Below are 16,897 nucleotides of genomic sequence, written 5' to 3'. Positions count from 1 at the left end.
AAAAGAGTAACTGTGGATCTAACTTTAATGAAAAATGGAGAAAATTATTCCCTTGACTGGAATATTCATTATGATTACCGGTGTGACTTCTGATCGCGTGATTGCAAAGACTGAAAAGTGAATAATCCTTTTGTGACAGAATTTTAGAATTTTTAAAAATAGGCCCTCGTTCGCCATAAGATATCTGGAGAACACATTATAACCTAAGACATTATTTCACAACATAGAAATCAGTAAACTTGCAGAGACAAATGCGTTATTTGGATTACAGAGTCAGCGGGTCATTCCAGATTTTGTTGGTTTTTAACTTTTACTGCAATAAAAGAAAGATCTTAAAGTTCAAGTGTAACTTATTAGAAAGAAGATGAATCAGTATCCTCCTTGATATTTGGATAAATGTGTTCTAGGATGAAGTACAATGAAACCTATGATAGTACACATTTGATGAAAGGCAGTAAATTAACTTCCATTTGGTTAAAAAGATTTATTTGGCTTTTAGTATTGGCTTATATATAATGTGTTGGGCTATAATATTGTTGAGGAGACTGTTAAAAGTACGACTTTAAAAGAAAAATGAACTAATAAAATTATTCTTTGAATGGACAATGCATTTGTTTGTTAATTGTGCATGTTGGTGTATTTGTATGTTTAGAGAAAGAGAGAGGGTATGTTGTGCAAGTTGCAATATCCTATTTCAAACCGAAAAAGTACGAGTCGTATGAAAATTTCTCAGTACATTTTTGACCCCCACATTTTTTATTTGACCCCCAGTTTTGACACCTAGGGGTTTTTTGTACCCTCAATTTTACACCCCTGGGTGATACACTGCTCTTTATCTGAAGTTCCCAAACTTTGTGGATGGCTTGCATTTGGGTAATGAAGAGTATTGACTTGGGGGTGTCAAAGGTGAAGATCACTGCTTCCACATGATAATATTTGTGCCACATCAAATACCTGGATAAGACTACGGATGATTTGCACGTGGAATAAGGAAGATGCCTTTTAATTTTAGGGTCTAAAACTTGAGGGACTAAGGCTTTGTGAATGAAAGAGGAAAAATTATTTCTTCAGTTACGTTAGTTCTGGATCACAGAGCTGGACCAAACTTTGTGGATGACTTACACTTGAGATATAGAAGTCATTTGATTTGGGGGGTCAAAAGGTTCAATGTCTTTGACACATTGACTAAAACAAGAAAAATGGTTTCCGCAGAATTTTTTTAGATACATGTACATGCACAGAGGACTATAGACATAGAGTAGTGGGCAGGCAAATAATGTGCCATGCCATTAATGGAAGTTAGCTTCAAAGAAGTACAGGGATATTCTGATGCAGTCTCTTCACCCTACATACACAAGTGAGTAATGTCTTGGAACTCCTCCTGTATCATTAAGGCTATACACATCAATCTTGCATTAATGGTATTCCTAAGGGTGTAGATTATGCCAACACTGTTGTGTTTGAATCATTTACTTGGGTGTGGGGTTTGTATAGTACGCGTGATTTTCAATACATTTCACATAGCTCCAGAGTTATTTGTGTCATGCCTGAGAATTGGCATGTGTGGTCAGTGATCCAGTTAACGCATTAAGCTTGGAATATATGGATCTTGGACCATGGATCTTTTCCTACCTCCAGGGACATAGCCACTGGATCTTAACATACAAATTATTGAGTTTCCCACCCTATAACCATAGATACACTTACTGGCGATATAAAGAAATACTTGAACATGCAACAGAAATTCATTACCTCTGGGTTTCATCTCTACACTGGAGATGAATCTACAGTTGTCTTCCTCAAGCCAACTCTGACCTGAGGCCACCTTGCTTGGCACCAAAATAATACCTATTTTCCATTTTGTGCACTTGCCTCAGGAGAGGCCACCCTTGATCAGAGGTCACCTTGCTTGGCACCAAATTGATACCTATTACCTATAAGGGGAGGTTCACTTATTTGGTGTACCATAATATAAGCCAAAAATTTGTACCCACTTTTCCAAGAATTTGTGGTCTTTCCCACATAACCAGAAAGCTATATCGATAATAGTCACCCATCACAGGTAAGACAGCATAGTGCAGAACCTTTATTTTACTCTTCAGATTACTTCAGTGACTTGGGAGCCCTTAATCAATTATCTGTGCTGGCCAGGCAAATGAATGTAGATGTCACAAACCTGAAGGAGCATAAATACATGGCACACCAACTTGCTGTTCTTTATGTGAGTTTAGTTATGCCTAATTACTTTAGTGGTAGATTTTAGCACTTGGATAGAGTAGATATCATACATTTTGAGTTTTTCATGTTGAGCCTTCATTAGCAGAAAAGTGAAAAATAACAGTCACTTTTGAGCAGCATGAATACTTATGTTAAATGATGATTAGCTAGCTTCTTTCCACTCAAGTGACATTATCTCTGACCCTGTATTGATCAATCAATTGTTCTTGATGCTGGATGTGTATAGTTATGAGTAAGACCTATGCATATTGATGAAGTGATCTTGCATCTGATTAGATGAGCTAGTTACCATGTCAGTAAACTGTATATTTCATAGGACTTTGTTCACACTTAGAAAGAAAGACTTATTTGATAAAGATATTGGATGTGCACAGTTATGAGCAAATTATTAACATGGTCTTACGTCTGATTGGCTGAGCTTGTCAGCAACCTAGTGACTATTTCTGATCAGATTCTGATCACACTAGTTAAGTCGCCTTAAATCATAACGGTGGTGTTGGATGAGTTTAGTTAGGAGTAAGAGCTAGGCATTTTGAGTTAATCTTGTATCGTATTGGCTGAGACCAAATTTAAAACAAGTTTATATCATCATGGTCTAAGACAGATTTGATCCATAATTTTAATGTGACATATCAGTGGCATTCAAGCAGTTAAAACAGCTATCTGTCTTATTTGAGTATATGATTCAGTCTTTATCCATTAAAATCCCATCTATACTTGCTCATAAGTTGTGTCCAACTGCAAACTACATAGACCCAGAAAAAGCATTTCTTAATGTGCTGGCAGATTCAGGTCTGTGCATTTAAGAGTAATCAGTAGGGAAAAAACAGACCCTGATCTGTAGGTGCATTATGTTAGAGCAGATCAAGATCTGTGGGTTTTTTTGCAGTTTGTCTCATCTTATAAGTGAGTACATATGGTATATGGCTTTTATTGTTAATAACATATAGTCTGCCACTTTCTGTTTAAAATCTAACTATATATTGCTAATTTCATATTGAATTTAATTGCAAGATTTACCAAGATTACTTTTGTGAAATACTATGGTAACTGAATTTTGAAGTAAGATGGAGGGAAAGACCAGAGTAAACCAAATGGTTTTCGTTTTCCAGAAACAGGATTTACTTGGGTTTAGCTCATATGGATAATAAAATTGATCTTTACATATTAATTAGGTAATTAGCCATCTGAATGGCTGAGCAGTTTACCATTGTAAATACATTTTCTCATCTGATTATGATAAACCTTTTTGAAGAGACATTTGTCATCAAGATCCTGGATGAGTTTGGTCGTGAGTGAGATCTCCGTGTATTAATTAGGCCTTTGTCTTTCAAAAGAATTTTATCAGACTTTGTTGTTGTTGTGGGGGTTTAATGCCATTTTTCAGCACATGATAGGCTATACATGGCAGCCAGTATTAATGGTGGAGGAAGAACCCAGGAAAGATCCACCGACCCACAAGAAGCTACTGGCAAGCTGTCTCACATACCCACATTGGCTGAATCCAAGACTTGAACCAGCGCAGACAGAGGTCAGATGGCAGTGATCTGTAATGGAGAACACTTTAGACCACTCGGCCACTCAGGGCCCCTTATCAGACTTATAGGTAAAATGAACATGATGTAATGGTTGGCAGATTGTTTATATTGGATTATGTTTTTACAATACTACATAAGCATGACCAGTAAGACAGGTGGGCAACTATCTGGTCTGCTTGTCATGAGCCTTTTGTTATGTTACACCACTATCTTTTATCATCATGGCCCATGGGTGCTTCAGTAGCATGATGACCTAAAACAGCATCTGTTAAATCTGGTGAAATTATTTTTCCTTTTCATCATTACACTTTGATGTTTTGAAAAGCCTCTATATTTTTACGATTTGATTATCATTAATATAATAATAAAGTTAAGTTCAAATCTGAGAGTGGCAGTATTAAAAGAGATAAAACTTTTGTACATTATAATATACATGCAAATGTCATTGTATAAAAAAAGAAGGCATTTACTACCTTCTGTTTCAGCAACTGATTAACAGCACAAAAAACAGTGTCTTTAGTGAATACAAGAAAAGCATTGAGGAAAACTTCAAGTCAGTGAAGGAAACACTGGCAGCTACTGGCAACTATAGCAGTATTCCATGCATGACACCACAGCAACAAGAGTGGTATGTTTCATGCTTTGTCTCTTTAAGTAGATTGTAACACATAATTATATTACATCACCTCTAATATAAATTATGCAATATTTTTATGGTTTCATTATCTTTCAGTGCATGAAGAATTATGTGTTAAAAGGTTTTTTTTTGCAAAGACTCTGTGTGTGTGTGTGTGTGTGTGTGTGTGTGTGTGTGAAATAAATATTTTTTACTAATCTGAATCTTTTTCTTTTGGTATTTCATGATGTATTGTTTTTATTATAGGATGCTGAATCTAACAAACAGTATTGTGGGCACAATCAACAGTTTTCCAGTAGACATCACTCGTAGTATGGGACAAGTAGGAAGTATCTTATGGAAAAGCTAAGATGCCAAGGGAAATAACTCTTTATGTGTCATAAATTGAATCTCAGCTACTGACAAACTCAAGATCTTTCTTTTGCATGTTTTTCCTGAACTATCCCAGTCATGCACAGAAATAACAGATATTGTGGATGAATGATTAATGATAAAGTACTACTATGCAGAAACACAGATTACAATCCAACCAGTACATGAGTGCATTAGTTAAGCTCATTCTGTTGTCACTGATGTTGTGATACAGTTCATATCATGATACAAAGATCTTGATGCAATGCATATTACTGTACATTGATACATAGGTCCAGATATCAGATATGATACAATTTCTGTGCTGGATATTGAGGTCTGGATATGATGCATAATACTGTACATGATAGAGGTCTGGATAATATACATGATACAGAGGTCCAAATATGATGCATAATACTGTACATGATAGAGGTCTGGATAGTGTACATGATACAGAGGTACAAATATGATACATAATACTTTACATGATAGAGGTCTGGATAGTATACATGATACAGAGGTACAAATATGATACATAATACTTTACATGATAGAGGTCTGGATAGTATACATGATACAGAGGTACAAATATGATACATAATACTTTACATGATAGAGGTCTGGATAGTATACATGATACTGAGGTACAAATATGATACATAATACTTTACATGATAGAGATCTGGATAGTATACATGATACTGTACATGATACAGAGGTCCAAATATGATACATAATACTTTACATGATACTGAGGTCCTGATAAAATGTATAATACGATAATAGTCTTTATATAATACATATTTCTATATGTGATAGCAAATTTTTCAGTAAATTATGTTTATCCTAAAATAATTACCTGATCACATTAAATTTTGTAATATAAGCCCTACTACCTCCCAAATCCAGCCCTCCCAAAGATACAGATTCATTTCTATGTTATGTATAGACTAAGGGCAATAACTCTTGCTTATTACCTCCCCTGGACACCTACAGGTGGTGCCAATTTTAAGCTGAGGTCAATTCCTCTATCTTGCCATGAAACAATAGAGTTGATCCAAAAGGAGGTTAGCAGAGTTATGGTGGGATGTACATTGCCAGCCTGAAAAAGCACCAAAGTCCAACGATGAAGATGTTGCCACTGTATTGCCAACAAGCTTCAAAGTTGTGTGCAGAATGTTTTTATCTATCATATAGTAGCAGGAAAAATTAGATTGGTTGCAGCATAGTTTTTGTCTAAAGCCAGGAGATCTGTAAAGAAAGCTTCAGAATGGGTCTTGTACCAGAAGGATTGCAAAGAATGCTGGAAGTTGTATTTCAGAAAAAAGAAAGGCTTTGCAGTTACAGATAGACTGTCTACATTTGCCTAGATTTTTCTTGACTGCAGGGAAGACTGAAAATAGGACTTCTCTTCATCAAAAACTGAAGGTACCCTGCATGCCAGTGTAGAAGGGAGGATGAACATACTGAATTTGGCAGCACCTCATAAATTCTTTTATTGCCACCTTCAAGCTATACACAGTCCACTGTGGTTGGATCTAAGCATGAACCATCATCAGGTTTATCCCAAAACTCAGTGTGCAGGTCATCCTGGTCAAGATTCTAGTCATTTATAAATCCCATGTGCCAACTTACAGGCCATTAGGCCATCCTCAAATATGCTGGAGGTTGGGGTGACTTTCCTCACCTGGGCTGCTTAGAATTGGGTGGAACTTCTCAAAATGTCAATGTTCTTGACTAAAAGAGAAGTAGACAGATGGATGTGGAAATATTCATTCAAGTCATTTATAAAACCCATGCACCTAAACGTATGGGCACAAAGGCCATGCTTGGACATACATGGGGGGGATTTATGCCACCCAAACTGCCTAGAATTGGGTGGACACTCCTCCAAAGCATCAAAATTCTTGACTAAGATGTAATGGCATCCCCCACCAGGCTCGCCAAAGACTTTGTGTAAGATGAATCTTCAAAACATCAGTAATCTCAGTCCTTCGATTTTCCATGTGCTTCCTGTTTCTTATAATATTCCATAGAACAGTCAACCATGTATTCTCTGACCAATTTGTGTACATGCAAAATGTAGCTGATGATGTACACTTTGCACATATGAGTCGTTTACATTATTGAATTTAGCTTACATGATCATCATAGTTAATTCTGAAATGACAAGGTAAAACAAGTAAAAACAGAAATGCATAGTTAGCTGTGTTATGAGTGTCAGAGACACTAACTATTCAAAGGGTGATAAATAGTATGTGCAGACAAGAACTTCAACACGTTCTATTGCTGTGTAGTCAACAAAGAGCCATGTGGTCAGAGAACAGAGAAACTTAGTCTGCATTTTTGAAAAAAATTCACATAATTATGGTAAATAATTATTAAAATAATGTAGAATAATCCATAATTCATCTGAAAATAACAAAGTCCTCAATGGATGGAATCAAAATTAACACAAAATTCTAATGAATTTCTGAAGGTAAATTGGACCTTTTGTCAGTTCACAGCAAAGATTAAAACTAGGGCCACCTGGAGGTGGCAAGGGGGATGTAATTGGCAAGATTTATTGCCCTTTGTCTACATGATATAGACAGAAAAGATGACTTTCGCCTTGGGGGGGGGCTCATATTCCTAACATGTGATCAGGGAATGTATTCAAAGGAGAAACAGAGCTCCTGATATCATACATATTACAATAAATGATAAAGAGGTCTTGTTATATATTACTGTACCTGATAATGAGATCTTGATATGATGCAATGAGATCTTGATATGATGCATATTATTGTACATGGTACAGATGTCCTGATATAATACATATTACTGTACATGATACAGAGGTCCTGTTATATATTACTGTACATGATAGTGAGATCTTGATATGATGCATATTACTGCACACAATACAGATGTCCTGATATAATACATATTACTGTACATGATACACAGCTCTGGATATGATACATAGAACTGTACAAACTTTATACTAATTTTTATGTCTGACATAATGAACCACATATTGTGATCACAGTTTATTGCTATTGTAGTACTTGCACTTCAACTAAAACAATGTAAAGAGACGCTGTCATGGTGTTTGAGTTGTGCTAAATTTGTACAAATTTGTGCATTTAGAGAGCAGTGATGCACAAGAATTCCTGCAAATTAGTTGAAAGACGCACATATACAAATTTACTCTGTGCAGTATACCATTTTTTGTTAACTGTTAAGCCTTAAAGTGCTTGTTGTGATATCCGTCATTTCAACATTAGAGATCTCGTCACACTGTCTGTTTTGGTTTAAAGTAGGAAACTGTTTATACATCTGGGTACTTCAGCTTCACATGAATGGTTGTTTAACTGAGTTTAATTGGTTTGTTGGGGGCCCATAACATGCATTCAGTCATAGTTTGAACCTATTCCTTCATCAGGAAAGTTTGACAGATGTATTTGTAATACTGGGTAATTCTCAAACAATTCAGCCCTGGTGGATCTTGTGCTAACAAATGTATGGTTAAGATAATTTGAATCGGTAAAAATAGTCTTAAAACCCTAACACAACATTATGAAACAGATAAGAAATCTGGCTTGGCAGTTAGAAAAGCACTTATTCAAAAATATGAAACGTTGGCAAAGCTCGTGTTAGTGAAAAATCTTTGTTTGGAACAAAGATATGCAAGAGACAATACCAGTGACTTTGAAAATTATACAAAAACAACCATAAAGAACAGTTTCCTATGACCAAGCTGGCTTAGCTAGCATTGCATATGACCCTTCAGTCAGCAGGCTTTGAAATGGGATTCTCAGCACAGATCAATATTCATAGACACATAAGGAACAGATTAAGCTCAGAAATAATCAAAAGAGTAATGCTTATGCAACTAGAGGAGGCATCTTTTGATTTCATTGTAGCTCTAAGACTAGTACAGGAACAAAGATGGATATTAAAGAGTTAAGTAAATATTGAACTAGGACTGTCCTGCCCTCCTGTTTTCCTATCCTCTCATATTTTTATGACAATGGCAGTGCTCTCCCATTTTGATAAAATCCTGGCAGCATCTCTGACTATAATCTTATTAGTGAGAGTCATAGTGAAACTGTCATGTAATGAAGTACATGGTACATATAACTTGACTAACACTTAATGAAATGGGATCCTTGACAATACTTGTCTTATAACCAAAACGATCTTGTACCATAGGACTTTACAGCAAGAGAGTGTTGTATTTATTGTCAAAGCTAACTAAGTTGTAAAATTTCAAGAAATAAATATAAACTGTTGAACAAATGAATATGAAATCCAAAACATTAATATACTTTCAAATGTCTAAGTTTACAAATTAACATAATTACATTCAGTTCTTGTTTTGTTTTGTGGGGATGTTGTTGCATTATACAGTGTTGCATATTCAGTACCAGCTTGCAGGTTTCCCCCAGTGTTTTTCCAAAGCCCCTCAAATCTTATCCCTATACAACCCCAACAATATGTCTAGCTTTTCATTAGTGGATGTACATCAAATCTCTGTTGGTGCTAGCAATGGCCAAAGTTAAGAAAGGTCATAAAACCTGTAAGAAAGATTTACTTCAGTTTGATATTGAAATAATGGAAAAAGAGACTAAATCTATGCAAATATGTATTTAATTAATGATTTGTTAGTTAGAAATGAAAACTATTTCTGAAAATGTATTTATTTATTATAAATAAATTTTGGTAGCTAATGAGTTTACACTAAAGCTAAATGAAATGGAGATCAGGAGTAGAAAATTCCATGTTGTGTCTCTTTTCATCTCAACCAGATATTAAAACATGATATTCGAACACTTGATACAACTCTTTATATTTCAATAATGAAAGAGTCCAAGGAAGATATGATAGTCGAGTGCAGACCACAAAGTTAAGGTGACAAAACTGTCAAAGCAAAAGCAAATTTTTATAGGACTAATTGTGCATTATTGTACTGTTCTATTCCTTTGTCCCTCAGATTTAGTAGGTGAGGATCCTGTCTTTGTAATCCTGTTTGCAACACTGAATATACCACCATGAAATGTAAATGTTCTCAGATAGCTAAAATAGTATAGCTATATCATGCTTGTATGTAGACATGCATATGTATTTGGGTGAAATGAGTGAATGTGTTTACGTTTGATTAGGATCAGAATTTCAAACATTGTGATGTAAATTTGGATGTCATGTGGATCTACATATGCACAAGTCTTTTAACTGTGATCCATTCCCTGAGGATGGGGCAGAGGAGTTGTGATTGGTGCAGTCGGTGTGTGGTGAAGTAGAGGTAACAAGTAACTAACAAATTGTGGGAAATGTGCTGCATTGCATCAGATCATTTCTAAGTTTTTTGTAGTTAGGCTTAACTTATAAGCCAGCATATTGGGTAAAGTGTTTCATCTATCAAACAATCTGAGAACTGAAATATCATAGTTCAGCAGAAATTTCAAGATACAATTCTCACTGTTGGATATTCTTGTTATCATCGAAAAGGCATACTTTCTCATTAATTCTACAAAACCAAATACATTATCATTGTAAAAATGGTAGAAGTACTGTTCCATTATATATTGTAATGAATTGACTTTTTCCAAATTGTCATGACACCATTCACAGATGTCATCAAAACACCATTCACAGGTGAGACACTGAATTCTGTGAAATATATTGTTATATTTGTGATTTTGTAAAATAATTTTTATTTTGAAAGGATATATAAAGACTATATATGACTTGCCTGCCTTATTTCCTGATGTATGTTAGGAATGAATGGCTTGCAACTTTCAGTTGTTTATATCTTTTCAAATGATCTGTATTCTTAGAACAAGTGTTTCAAAGATAACGGTCATTCAGAAGGTAGATGCAAATTACTTTATATTGTTATTTTTTGTTATATTTCAGTGTTCAGTATTTTGTTATTTATTATTATTGAATAGTTTGAAGGAAAAAAATGTCCTTTTCACTTCATGTTGGTCCATTTTACTTCTAATTGAGAAGTGTTCATTCACATTTAATGTTAGGATTAGAGTCAGTTTTATTTCACTTAGGCATTTTTATATTTTCATTAATGCAACAGACTGGATATGTTTGGCCTATATTTGACAGTTTTTCTACAAGAATTAGTTGGGTCTTTTTATGAAATAAGAATAATATGAATTCTGTAGATAAATAAACGATTATTGTCCATATGTTTGTTTGTCTGCAGGGATATGGTTGGGCAAAAATGGTATATCGTTTACCAGGGAGAGAGTGTTGTAAAATAGTATGTGCATTTTTTACAACTTAAGCATGTACTACAGATGATACAGACTTCTTTATTCACAGTTCTCAAAGACATTGAATAAGGCCATGTCTGTTACTGGACAGCTCCAGTCTTTAGATACCAGTTTCATAAAATGATCTGTTCTGAGCTGCAACCCAAGCTCAGTCTTTTGCATGGTGTTAATGTTTTGGTGGTGCCAGTAATTATCTGCTAGCTAGCAAGTAGGTTGTCAGAGTACCGTGTATACTCAATCATATATGGAGTCTAACTGCAAACAACAAATTCCCTATCACATAATACACTGACAGATCAGGGTCTTTGTTGTTTGTTCTGTTGAATAATCCTAGCAAACTGCATGGACCCAGATCTGCCAGTGGATTATGCAAAAAAAATTAAGGTCTATGCAGTTTGCATTTTGGCTTAACTTATAAGCAAGGATATTCAACAGAGATCTCACTAGGATTTTAAAACAAGGAGTACAGGACTCCCAGTTTGGTAAAAATAGGAGTCCCACCATCAAAAGTTGCAGTCCCTTCTTTCCTATAGAATCAATAAATCAACACAGACATGAGTGCATCTATTTTTAGATGGAGAGGTTTCTATAATGTAATCACTCACTTTAATATAGCTTCATTACAGCAGTCCATTGACAGGATTGCAAATGTATGGTTTATTTATTTGTCTATGTCCTTGTAGTAATTTTAGGTAATGGTTAAATAGTATCTGATTTGCTGTTTTTTTCCCGTATTTTCGCAAATACGTGTCAGGTCGGAAAACAGCTTAGACCTTAAAGCGCATCTCATGAATTCCACAACATAGCATTGTCCTCTGCATTTCTGACCTACATAATTTGCAGTTTAAAGTTAAATCTTTAATAAAATAATACCTTGGCTTTGCTTTCAATAATTTGTATATTTTTCTGAAAATATTTGCCCGATGATGTACGAAAACAGACAGTCTAATAAACTGGTACATCCCAGACTTAGCAAAGTCCACCATTATTTCCTGTTAGGCCTACTGGTTCACTTACAGTTTCAAACTAATTTTATGATGAAATAGTGTACAAGAGGCAGTTAATATTTATCCAGATCACCGATTCTGATCTTAAAAAACATGTTTGTATGTTTTATCATCAAAGGATATCATGCAGGAAATTGATAGTTGCTACCTTACTCGAAAAAAGATTAATGGTCATTCAGCTATCAAAACATATGCTTGTGAATGGGCAAGAGTTTGTTTGTCAACATAATTGATATCAAAACTTGGCCTAGCTACTGATGCCTTGATGAACACATTTTGCTACAACACTAGAACTAACTGGGCTAAGGCGAGGGGCATTTTAAAAAAAGTATGGTCAGTCAAAATACCTCTTAAATAGCTCTTGTTCGTCCATCAGAGTGATACTGAATTTTGTCAATCCAAGTAAGGATTTATTCCAAACACTAAGCTAGGCATCACACACTTTCTTACACTTTGCTATTGTCCTCTCCGAACTATCAATTCTAGCAGCTTTAGCACTCTTCTGAATCCCGTTACAATCTTCGTAAGTTTGCCGTTTAACCCTAAAATACTTATCCAAATGTATGAATGGCATTTTGTCTAAGTCTCAACATGTCTTGATTCTTGTGCACTACTTATTCCGATACATTCGGAAATGAACACAATAACGAAAGCAAAAGTTGTTTATTTGACGTACTTTTATAGATGACCACATGCACATCTCTGGGTCTTTCTGCCCCTGAATTCAATCACTGTAAATATCAATACATTTTCTACCAGGTCGCCAGTCAAAGCCTTTGAACTTGCCGCCCAGCTTCATGTTCTTTTTGATGTACTCTTATAATGGCAACATGTATGTATATCAAGGGGTCTTTCAGTCACTGAATTCTGTCATTGTAAATATCAGCACAGCTAATTGATCAACACATTTTCCCACAAAGCAGGTGGCTGAAGCAGGACTGGCAAATCTTTGAATTTTGCCGCACACCTATTACATGCGTACGGAGGACTCCCGCCTCAGTGATTTTCTGCGCCACAGATAAAAAATTGGCGTCCAAATACGCGTAATTAAGCGTTTCCGAGATCTCTGTGCAATCTGACCATATTATGACCAGTTTAGACCGCTCCAGTGGCCTAGTAGTTAGAGTGTCTGCCTCAGATGCAGGAGGTCATGGGTTCGATCACTGGCCAAGTCATACCAAAGACTTATAAAAATGGTACTAACAGCTGCCTCGCTTGGTACTCAGCATTAAGAAGTTAGTGTTAGGACTGGTCAGCCTGGTGTGAGGATAATGCGACTGGGCATGATGCCCCAGTGCTAGATATCACTATAAACTGTCACACTGCAGACACCGCAGCGATATGACTGAAAAATTGTTAAAGCTACTTAAAAATCCAAATCACACACGCATGACCAGTTTAAATACATTTATAATTTGAACTCAGGTTTGTCAGCTTCTTTTGCATTTAATGGTACTCAGAACACACATTGGGACTCAACTCTTGTTGACATATATGCAGAGATACAAAAATTAAATAAGGGCAGTCCTTAACCTTAATTTCTTCTCTGAAATCCAACTTGACACTTGGCACTATAAATATTAATTGTTCATATTGATGTTTATTTAGGATAGGCTGCATTGAAGAAGTCTAATATTGTTCTCAATGGGAGTCATATGTTAAGGTGCAAGTGATTATATGGTGAGTGTTGTTTCTGTAAAGTTTATTTGGGACCATGGGGAGATGCTTTTAATGTGGGGAAGTCACCCATCAATGCAAAGCTTGGATCATTTTCATGTGAACTCCTTGAGTAATATTAGTACCCTGGCATATTTTTTTAAGTGCCTTCCTTAGGTACCATGTATGTTTAAATATGACAGGACTTAGATGTAAAGTGTGTACAGGTATATATAGTGAGCAATTTCATTTTTTATGCAGTTCATAATAGATATGTAATGAATGACCATGTTATGAGTACATTTATTGTTGAGCCCACATTGGTAGGGAACTAAGCTTTGGCAGTGAACACTTAGTTAAGCATAAAGTGTTAATACAATTTTGGCAGTTCATTCTGTGAAATGATTACTCAACTATTTGAGCTTATTACATACATAGTCAAACATTTTACATTCTTCAGTCATGGGCTTTACATGCGGGTTCTAGTCTTGTTTTATTTAGATTGAGAAGTTTACATATGTGTATGTTTCCTTTTTGATCAGAGTTGTTGTTATATTCTGAGATTGGTTAGAAAGAAGTATCTTTGGACAAATGTCAGATCATTTCATTCTCATTGTCATAGTTAAAAGAATTTTTTTTTACAATCACTTATAGCTTCAACTGTTTGAAAATGAAGTATCTAACAGATTCATCTTTTATCACATTATATGATGTACCATTCTTGACAACTCATAAGTAGAGCATGTTATCAGCATACAAATATAAATCTTGTTTAAATACATTTTGATGAATTTTTTCTCCACTCTGTGGATCAATAAAAATCAATACACTAATATTTAGCATTGTTGCAATTTTTTATAAATATAAACCAAAATTAACAACATATATATACACATACATGTATCATATTACCTGCATCTACATACACACATGTATAATATATAAATACATGTGTCGTACATATAACATATAAATTATAAAATAAACAACACCAACACGTAGAATGTGTAATCATATATATCATACATATATACATAGTTTATGTGTGTGTGTGTGTGTATATATATATATATATATATATATATATATAGGTTCACTGAACATATGATGGTGTTTGTTATTTCGGTAACATAAGACTTTGTTATGTTTGTGTGTGATTTGGATTTTTAATGTAGCTTTAACATTTTTTCAGTTGTATTGCTAAGATGTCTGCAGTATGGCAGTATATAGTGATGTCCAGCACTGGGGCATCATGCCACAGACATGTAGCATCATATCCCACCCAGTCACCAGGCCAACCGGTCCTAACACTAACCACTTAATGCTGAGTGCCTAGCAAAGCAGCTGTTAGTACCATTTTTTATAAGTATGACTCAGTTGGGGTTCAAAACACGATCTCCCACATATGATGCGCAAACAAGTTGGTTGTTGTTGTTGTTGTCCTAGGGTTTAACGCCATTTTTCAGCACAAGATAGGCTATACATGGTGGCCAGTATAACTGGTGGAGGAAGAACCCTGGAAAACCCAGGGAAGAACCACTGATCCACGAGAAACTACTGGCAGGCTTTCCCACGTACCCACTCCAAGTTGGTTATGAGGTGGTTACTTAATGCTTTTTCCTCATCATGCAGTTATTTTAACCCAATGACCTTTTTTTGACGTAACACTGTATTGAATATTTGTTTAATAATAAAGAAACCTGGCCTTGTAGTCATATCTCTACATGAGTGTACTCAAACTCAACAGGTGACATTTGTCTCAGAACTAGATAACTTGTGTTGTTTGCCATAAAACACCAAAACATGAATGAACTATTTTCTCTTCAGGAAATTTTAAGTATGCAATAAATTTAGTTGAAGAATGTTTCTTAATATCATGAGCAGTTTTTCAACATGTGACATGTATAATCTAAAGATACATATGTTTAATTGCGGTAATATAATACCTGCCACTACTTTACCTCTTCCAAGCTCATAATTCCTTCCTCCTATTAGTTGCAATATTCTAAGATGACTAGAAGAGACTCAAACAGACCCAGTCTGACTCCCACATCATTGGCCCATTCAGATTACTTGTCCTCTTTTCGTTGGACACAATGTTGCACATGAAAATCGCCTGCAGAGAGAATTGCCTTCTTTTTGTGCTCTAAAGTCACAGTTTTAGAGGTGTGCCACATATCCATATGATTCAAGATATGCAACCTGCGATACGATACATATCAATACACATATGAACTTGATGGTCTTTCCAGCTTTGGAAGGTAGGTGGTGCCCTTTTATGTATGTTGACATTCTAGGTTGTATGCAGTATGCAGATTACAGACAGACATATAGTTATATGCAATTCTCATTGATGAGAACAGACTACCTGTTGGCTGCAGTCTTATCCAGTGTTTAGGCCATTTAATGGTGGCTCCATTTAACTGCGTTTGTTTTGTACAACATGAATGATTTGAAAACATATTATTACCGATTTCATGTCTCAGTTACACTTCAAAGACATCATGATGTTTCAAACCAGAATAAACAATGTAATTTCCTCATGCTAAGAAAATGTCATCTAGAACAAATCCATGCATGGGAATAATGTTGAATACCAACAAAATCTATCATATTTTATTTCCTGCAGATGCATTAGACTGTTGCAGCCACAGGTTATTTGTTAGTGAAGAAGGAAAACTACTGACTACACCCAGTCCTATTTTACAATTTTCTTTTAACTTACACAAGATGATAAACTTAAAGAGTCTGAAATCTGCCCCAAAGCTGATTCTATACTAATGTCATTTATTCCATCAACACCTTCGTTCACTTGTTAAATATCTCTGCATAAAAAAGAGAAATTCCAAATATGTTTCCCATTTACAATTTAAGGGGAGATGATAACAGGATTTTATCTTAAGAGAGACCTCCCCCTTTATCAAAGAAAAAAGGAGGAGAGGAAGAAATTGACATAGTCAATATTTATCTAAACTTCAATATCTGTCTTTCTTCGTGCTCCACTTTCAGCTCTACTGAAATCAACATCTTTGACAGATGTCACGTTTAGTTGTATAAGCATTAATCTGTTAATTAATTATGTGCAAACTATGCTTCTTTTCTTTGTATCAATATTGTTCTGTGATTTTTTATGAAGGGGCATTTACATAGCTAGCTTTGTCAGCTTGAATATGTTGGGAAACTGATCTTTGT

At 35.2% G+C, this 16,897-nt stretch overlaps 1 protein-coding gene across 1 annotated transcript in view; it reads left to right on the top strand.

Annotated features, from left to right (window-relative positions):
* Nucleotides 1-15,416, top strand: part of LOC149798973 (uncharacterized) — a 49,856-nt gene extending 34,440 nt beyond the window's left edge. Inside the window, exons 6-8 of the mRNA XM_089957885.1 lie at nt 2,103-2,221; nt 4,262-4,404; nt 4,660-15,416. Coding sequence (XP_089814011.1) covers nt 2,103-2,221; nt 4,262-4,404; nt 4,660-4,762 — 365 coding nt within the window. The 3' untranslated portion in view covers nt 4,763-15,416. The remainder of the gene's footprint in view (nt 1-2,102; nt 2,222-4,261; nt 4,405-4,659) is intronic.
* The last annotated feature ends 1,481 nt before the right edge of the window (nt 15,417-16,897 follow it).

The sequence above is a fragment of the Sinohyriopsis cumingii genome, chromosome 5 (genome assembly GCF_028554795.1).
Source record: "Sinohyriopsis cumingii isolate HCF-2022 chromosome 5, ASM2855479v2, whole genome shotgun sequence".
NCBI lineage: Eukaryota > Metazoa > Mollusca > Bivalvia > Unionida > Unionidae > Sinohyriopsis > Sinohyriopsis cumingii.
Note: the sequence above shows the minus strand (reverse complement) of the source record. Positions and strands in the feature narration are given on the sequence as shown.